Source organism: Gekko japonicus, unplaced genomic scaffold (genome assembly GCF_001447785.1).
Source record: "Gekko japonicus isolate JY-2015 unplaced genomic scaffold, Gekko_japonicus_V1.1 scaffold2494, whole genome shotgun sequence".
Classification (NCBI taxonomy): Eukaryota; Metazoa; Chordata; class Lepidosauria; order Squamata; family Gekkonidae; genus Gekko; species Gekko japonicus.
The window spans coordinates 192,118-200,677 of NW_015170349.1; the positions used below are offsets into that span (position 1 = coordinate 192,118).

General features: G+C 50.6%; 1 protein-coding gene across 1 annotated transcript in view; it reads left to right on the top strand.

The window, feature by feature from the left end:
- LOC107116298 (NXPE family member 4-like) overlaps positions 1–8,560 on the top strand; it is a 39,348-nt gene that overhangs the window by 11,743 nt on the left and 19,045 nt on the right. The window contains 3 exon segments of the mRNA XM_015418199.1: positions 2,926–2,961; positions 3,849–3,859; positions 4,789–4,850. Of these exon segments, the coding sequence (XP_015273685.1) occupies positions 2,926–2,961; positions 3,849–3,859; positions 4,789–4,850 (109 nt within the window).

Consider the following 8,560-nt stretch of genomic DNA (forward strand, 5'->3'; position numbering starts at 1 on the left):
GGAATACGGCCAAAGTGCGGCTTTTTAAAGCCTCACCAAAAGAAACACGCGGCGGCGGGATCACATAGATCCCCTAAGCCGCTGTGCAGTTCCTCCCCGGCAGAATCAGATGCCGGGGGGGGGGGAGCTACTGAAGGGAGAGCAAGGCTGCTGAACTGCGCATGTGTGCGTGTGCGCAGTTCAGCCGGGAGCCTGGATTGCTCCAGATGATGGGCGCGGCGGCAATCCCACAGCCACGCTTGCTGCGGTGGTTCAGGTAAGTCCTCCTCTGTAGGAGGTTCTTTTTTGCAGTGGCTTTTCCAGGTTTAGGGACGGATCAGGGACGGGTGCGCGCCACTTCCCAGATGTTGCGGTGAGATCGCGCCCATTTGCTGCACCCCCGATCCGTCCCTCTCCCGGGCCAAAATCTTCCGTGTGATCGGGGCCTATGAGAACTATCCCAAGTTGCGTTCACACGCACAAGATAAGGTGGGGGGGAAGCGAGACGATTTGCTCCGCAGGAATTTGACCCGCATTTGCGCGATCACACAGTCCCTGGGAGCTGCGGGGGCAGCCCACCACTGCGTGATCAGATGCTACCATGGGTGAATCATTGCTGCTTTTTTGCTGCATGTTTCCGGTGCACTTCAATGGGGGATCGATAATTCGCATCTCTGCACTGAGTGCTCCCTATGTAGTGTGCGATGATGCACATACTGAAACAGTGGAAAAAAACAATGGCATGGAGCTGGGATGGCCTGATCAGACTGTCCCGATGCCATGGGAGCGCGCTGGAGTGATCACACAGCGGAAAGTCCATTCCTGGCCCGTAGCAACCCATTTGCTACCGGACTTTCCCTGGTGTCTTTTTACTCTGCTTCTGCGGCAGAGCAAAACGGGTTGCCGACGGCGGGTTGCCGACGGGGGTGGGATGCTTCCCAGATGTTTGTGTCTGATCGCGCCCTTAAAATCCACCCAGCATTCTCGCCTGTGGTGTGGCTAATTCTGCGTGTGAGAAGTAAATTGTACTTTTTTGTTGTTCAGTCGCACAGTCGAGTCCGACTCTTCGCGACCCCACGGACTACATCACACCAGGTCCTCCTGTCTTCCGTCATGCTCCGGAGTTTGCTTAATTTCATGTTTGTTGTATTGTACTATTGTAAATTGTACTAAGCAAAGCCAAAAAAAAGTCTTTATAAAAAGATTTATTATAGAAGCGAGAGAGTGAGAAAGGGAAAAGGTGTTTGGATTCAAAAATGGGGCAAAAAGGGGGCAAAACAAAATACAGGGGGGAACCACACCAGAACACAGCATACAGAGTTCCAAATAAAAAATAGTACGGTTGATCTAACTCAGCTAGGTACACATGACCTAGGCCAGTGTTGGCAAACCTTTAAGAGACCGAGTGCCCAAACTGCAACCCAAAACCCACTTATTTATCGCAAAGTGCCAACACAGCAATTTAACCTGAATACTGAGGTTTTACGTTAGAAAAAACAACTCATGCATTAACTTAAGATGATCCAAACTAAGTAAGGAAAGCAATCCCAAATGCTTTCATTTACTTACAATTATTTGGCAGAGAATTCGACACTTTAATGACGGTCTGGGCCCGGCTGGGGCGATGGCACGCGTGCCCACAGAGAGGGCTCTGAGTGCCACCTCTGGCACCCGTGCCATAGGTTCGCCACCACTGACCTAGGCTGTAGCATGTTCCTCACAGCCTAGGCAGAGTTCTTTGGAGTAACACAACGTTGGAGTGGTCCTTAACCCCCTGCCCAACCTCCTGTGGACCTCAGGTTCCACTGAAGTCTGAAGACAAGGGGAAATCCCAAGCGTCCAAATATTTATGTTCAGTGGAATTGAACCTAGGCCAGTCTCCTCTGTAATAGCGATGATCCGATTTAGCAAATGCCAGGCAAAGCATCATGTCAGGTCCTGCTGTTCCCAATCAGAAACATACAGAAAATAGCATCTGCTGACAGCCCCGAACTTCCATGACAAATGGGTGGTCTGGCCAAAACTAGATTGTCCTTTGCCCAAAAACGGTGAACTCTGTCAGCATGATCCAACATGGAATGGGAATGAATGGGTCAGATGCTCTAGGTGGCACTCTTGAGCCCTCTTGGGGTTTCTGTTACAGCCACCACCAGCAATCGAAGGAGAGGTGCAGCACGGTATCCTTGTCCTCACAGAGGAGGGAGAGCTTGTACCTGAATAAAACTTGGTCTTAAAGGTACAACAGGACTATTTTGGGCCGGGGGGCCGGGGGAGGCTCTGCAACTTACCTGGCTGCTTCTTGCCCTGACTGAGGGCTGCTGGGAGCAGGGGGTGGGACTTGTTGCATGTGCCCGCCCCCTGGCCTCTTTACTGCCGGAGCTCTGCTCCTGTGCGCTCCTGCAGGAAATGACCCCTGGTTGCAACCAAGCATTGGCACCAGCAGCTGCATCGCGCTTTAGCTACCTGGATTGTAGCCTGCCTGCCTCTCTTTGCATGCCATCAGGATACATCCACGCCTCCTGCATCAGAGGATTTGCCATGTGACACACAGGCGAAGGGGTGAAAGATGAGGCCGCCTGCCTGTTCGTTGTAGCTTAGAGGTGCAGGTGCAGCTGCTTATTGAGAAGAGATGGACGGACAGCCCCCATTCAATATTCTGCTTGACATCTGCCCTCATTTCCCAGCATCATCTCCGCCACAAGTCTGTTCATATCCCAGGCCTAATGATGCATTGACAATTTGTCATGGGTGGGGAGGAGACGGCATGTCCTAGCGGCAGCAGCAAGGAAGGACAAACGCAACCGCGAAGGTTTTGAAATGCTGGATTGAAGCAACTAAAACCAAAATGGGATATTTTGCGGGCCACATTGAGAGCTCTGAGTGGTTTCTTGTGAATGTTGTGCCTTGATTTCAGGGGTGTGGGCATGTCTCTGCTTATGCCAAGAGAAAGTTGGCAGCTACCTGATAGAACTTGAGAGATACGTTATCCTAGATAGATTATGTCTGCCGCAAGGGTGCCGATGGGACCCTAGAAAATATGCTGCTGTTTTAAGAGTTTCTGTGCTCACGAAGAGAAGTTATTGTGCCTTATGTCCTTTATATACATCACAGTCCTTGAAAAAGATTGTATTCGAAACGGGTAAATTACTGGAGTCCCGTGGGACTAGTGATTGTGATACCGACAAGGTGCTGTCTGAATATTTGAATGGAATGTAAACCTGCGCTTTGATGTTCTGTTTGCATGAAACCTATTTTTGATCATATTTTGTATCAATATTTATATAACAGTATAGGGAAAAAAAGAAAAAGCACAAAATAGATTTATCTACACAGTGTTATATACTTTTGCTTATCTTCCTAACACTGTGACCCTCAGTTTTTGTATTTATGCCAAGAGAATGGCAAAGAACGCAATGCCTTTCAGTCACTGGGAATGGCCAGGGTTGTGTTTCGAGATGGTCTTTAGGCAGGCATTTCTGCAACTGGCCAAAAGTCAAAATGGGGTTTTATAAAACTGGGACCATTTCCCCTTCCTTTGAAATTGTAATTGCAACACTTGGAATCTCACTTTTTCCTCCCCCAATGATGGTGTTTAAAATTTGATAAGAAGACAGTTTCATGAAAGCTTTTAACGGACCTTTCTGAATTTTTTTCATTCAACTTTCAGTTGGTATATGCAGGACTTCATCCCCCCCCCCCCCGATAAAACTGGTAGCATTACCCCCCATTAACCACCATCTGGAACCCGGCTCCCAAGCATCCTACATTTCCTCAATTGCACCCCAGACATACTCAGGGATGCTAGATACAATAAAATCCTTGACTCCTGCAACTGGATTTGGCAACTATCCTGGATGAGATCCATGCAGCTACTGGAGGGGTGATCAGTGGATCCAGGTTTATTGGTCCCAATCAGCTGTTTTGAGGAAGTAGGGGACAAATTTCAGCCCCCCTTCCCTTCAACAGATGATTAGGGAAGAGGGGTGTGGCCCAGTGGTAGAGCCTCTGCCTGGCATGCAGGAGGTCCCAGGTTCACTCCCTGGCATCTCCAATTAAAAGGACCAGGCAACAAGTGATGGGAAAGACCTCCGCCTGAGACCCTGGAGGGCTGTAAAGAGGGGCTGTGGCTCAGTGGTAGAGCCTCTGCTTGGCATGCAGAAGGTCCAAGGTTCAATCTCTGGCATCTCCAGTTGGAAGGACCAGGCAGTAGGTGATGGGAAAGACCTTGACCTGAGACCCTGGAGAGCTGCCGCCAGTCTGAGTAGACAGTACTGACTTTGATGGACTAGTGGTCTGATTCAGTATAAGGCAGCTTCACATTTGTTCATGTGGACTGAAATACCTCTGTTCACGTGTGTACTGTCCAAATAACCTATTGGGAAGTGGGGGGGGTGTTTTGGGTGGCGGTTTCCAGGGGAATATAATCCGGCCTGCAAGCCGGCCAAGGTGTCGTGTTCCTGATCGAATAAAGTATGCTTTGCTGAAATCACTCTCCGTCTGCGTACTTTTCAACATTTGTTCATGTGGACTGAAATACCTCTGTTCACGTGTGTACTGTCCAATCATCTCTTTAGCATGCACACATTCACAGTTTCCTCCATGTTCACGTGCAGCCCAGGGCAAAATAAATGAATGGGAAGAACATATGCCTAGGGCAAATAGATGTCTTGCTAACAGAATTCACGGTGAGCGTTGTGTTTCCAAAATTCCCCCCCCACACACACAGAGAGAAGTTTAGTTTCCTTGAGATCTCTTGCAGGGCCAAGCACTCTGCACATTCATTTCCTTTTCATTTTTCTATCTTCAAAGGAACAACATTGGTGTTGAGATTCCGCAGACTTTTGGAGATGTCCGTGTCTTATCCTGCAACGGTAAGCTGCCATTTCCCAGCCGCTATGAATCCACTGGTGATGAATATGACATCACTCGATCAAATATGTTTCCCCCCCCCAGCTGTCTTTCAAGGACCCCTGGGTGAACAGTATCGTCCCTCCGTTTTGTCTTCACAACCACCCTGCGAGGTAGGCGGCCCAAGCGCACCCAGGGAGCTTCATGGCTAAGCAGAGATCTGGACCCGGGCCTTTGTCTGATGGTCTAACCCCTGCCCCAAACTGGCTTGCACAGGAAGCCATGCCTCTTAGCCAGGGGGAGTTCCATTCCCCAGAGTTATCTGACTCAAGCTCACCGTACTCTGGGTGTTGCTCAGGGAGCCTGCCGCACCTGACTGCCTACCCCAAACTAGGGTTGGCAGCCCCCAGGTGGGGCCTGGGGATGTCCCGCTTTTACAACTGATCTCCTGCTGACAGAGATCAGCTCCCCTGGAGAGAAAATGGCTTCTTTGGAGGGTGCGCTCTACGGCATTGTACCACACTGAGGCCCCTCCCCTCCCTAAACCCTGCCCTCTCCCGGATCCACCCCCCAAAGTCTCCAGGTATTTTCCAAACTGGACCTGGCAACCCTACCCCAGACTCTGGGCAGAATGTTGGCTAGCCAATCAGGAGCACCTAGGAGGATACTCCAGCAACTCCCAAGATGTAGAAAGCAGAGCTGAACGGACCTGGCATATGCCTAAGATTTCTCCTTTCAAAGCTTAATACAGGGGTCCCCAACCAGTGCTCCCTCTAAGCTGTAGAGTCTTGTGAGCAAAAATTCCACTTGGTGAGCTACCGGCATTAAAGTTGGGAGTGAGCGGTTTGGCTGCTGCATGAATTTGCTCTGGAGCCCTCCTTCCTGAGCGAAGACAAAAATGTGTGAGCCAGGGGCTAAAAAAGTGTGCGCTCGCTCACACTAATTCAGCTTAGAGGGAACACTGTCCCCAACATGGTACTAGTGGGCAAGTGCCCACCAGCACCTTTCCTGGTGCCCGCCAAGTGTTGTTAGAAAGTGGGTGGGGCCAAGTGGAGCTTTTGCCCCGGAAGGTTTCTAATTGGCCGTGCGGGTTAAAAAGCACTCTGTTAAACAGAACTTCTGCTTGACATGTTGAAGAGTTACTGCAAGAGTTATGCTCTCACTCCCTGACACTTGTTTTTTTTTAATTAGATTTATATACCGCCCTCCCCAATGGGCTCAGGGTGGTGTAAAAGATAACGGTAAAGGTTCCCTTGCTCGAAAGCCAGTCGAATCTGACTCTAGGGTTGCGGTGCTCATCTCCGTTAAAAAGCCGAAGAGCCAGCGCTGTCCGTGGTCATGTGGCCGGCATGACTAAACACCAAGGTGCACGGAACGCTGTTACCTTCCCACCGAAGTGGTCCCTATTTATCTACTTGCAATTTCTTGCTTTCGATCTGCTAGGTTGGCAGGAGCTGGAACCAGAGACGGGAGCTCACTCCATCATGCGGCACACTCGGGTCTGGAACTGCTGAACTACTGACCCTCCATAGCCTGAACTACTGACCTTCCATAGCCTGCAGTTCAGCGTCTTAACCACTTGAGCCACCACAGGGTGGTGTACAGCAGTTAAATATACAATTAAAACAGTATTAAAATAACAGTTAAAATGGTAAAATACCGTGTAACTATAAATACCGTGTAAATATAAAAATTGCCAGATGACTAGTCAGAAACAGGCCACTGGTGGACAATTTGCAGGGAAAAGTTAGGGCCAAAGAACCCAGGGGCGGGGGGGGGGTAGATGGGGACGCCCGCTGCCTCAACCAAATGCCCGGCGGAAGAGCTCCGTCTTGCAGGCCCTGCGGAAGTGCAATAGGTCTCGCAGGGCCCTGATCTCACACGGGAGCTCATTCCACCAGGTGGGGGCCAGGCCGGAAAAAGCCCTGGCCCTGCCCGAGGCAAGTCGGACGTCTCTGGGGCTGGGAACCACCAGCAGATGTTGATTTGTGGACCTCAAGACCCTCTGGGGCTCGGATGGGGAGAGGCGGTCTCGTTGGTTGTCAGCTCCACTTCCTGTGGCAACCATTTTGTTGTCGCGCCCATCACCTTGAGTCAAAATCCCAAAGGTGCCCACAGGATTAAAAAGGTCCCCCCTCCCCCGACTTAATGTGATCAACTGTAATTTCTGCAGCTCCTTTTTCCTTTGCTCTCAGAACAACCTTGTTGCTCTTCATGGTTTACAGACTGAAGCTGATTTGGTGAATGCTGAACAGGCACGTCCATAGCTGAGCGCAGGTTTGAATCATGGGCCCAAGGCCAGCATGCTGTCTACTAGTCAGAACACCAGGAGGCTTAGAAACATCTTCCGACTCAGCCCCCCAGCCCAGCCCTGGAGGCACACTCCAGTCACGAATGGGGACCCCAGAGCTGCTTTGTACAGCTCTACCGTCCCCTTGATAGCAGCACAATGTGGGAACTTGAAATCCTGGCATTACATCGAGAGCCAGTTTGGTGCAGTGGCTTAGTGCATAGACTCTAACCTGGGAGAACCGGGGTTGATTCCCCACTCCTCCACTTGCACCTGGCTGGATGACCTTGGGCAAGCCGTAGTTCTGGAAGAGCTGTTCTCTCAAGGACAGTTCTGGAAAGAGCTCCCTCAGCCCCACCTACCTCACAAGGTGTCTGTCGTGGGGAGGGGAAGGGAAAGGAGTTTGTAAGCTGCTCTGAGACTCCGAGTGAAGGGCAGGGTATGAATCCAATCTCTTGTCCTCCTCCTCCTCTTCTTCTACTAACATCAATGTTTAGACAACTGATACCATTATCGCTGGGGAGCCTCAGCCTGTTTTCCGGGTGTGTTATTGCATGTTACTGGGTCTGAGGTGACATGTTGCTTCCTTTGGTTGACATATTCACGGCCTCCGCGAGGTAGAAACTTTCCAGCAGTCGTTTTCTGACCTTTCCTGTCTCTGAAAATACCTTTGTGTGAAACTCAACAATTGGGGATGAACCATTAATTCCAACAGAAAATGCAGGCCCCAATCCAAAGAATGGTGCAACTTTTGTTGCCTTGTGTTTCTCAATCATCAGTTCCCCAATCCCGGGACAACCTGCTTCTGAAACAGAAGGGCATTTCAGAAGTGGTCGGTAAGCTCGTATGGCGAAGGCTGCCCTTTTGTGGAAAAAGTGAAACCCCAGATCCATAGGGCATGCCGAAAGCAGCTCCTGTTCATGACTTAGAAACAAAGGGTTAGTACATGATTAGAGTAGAGAAGGTATTACTCGTGTGTGGCGTCACTGGAGATGGGAGGGGAACTTCCTTCAGAGCAGGACAACAAAGAGTATTGTGGTGGTGGTGGTGGTGGGGTTGGACAATTTAGGTCCTTTCCACACTAGACCTTAAATCCCGGTTCAGCCCTGTCCCCGAAATTATATTCTACACAACACTTGAGTTCACCCCCATAATTATCTCGGGGTATTTCTTTGCTTCCAAATGACATTGAGTTCACCCTGGTTTCGCCCCACACTCAGAGGTCATTTCGGGGGGGATCACGGGGGATCGCAGTTCCCCCGGGTGAGATACGGGGGTGGGGCACATGACGAAGCCCCGCCCCCCACTTCCGGCCGCCCCACTTTCAGCCCTCATTCAGCCAGGAGGAGGCAGGAGAAGAGGGAGGGTAAGTTGCTTCCTCCCTGCCTCTCCCCACCCCTGCCTGCCTGGGGCCAGGGAGGGCCTTGGCGGGGCTTCCTTGTA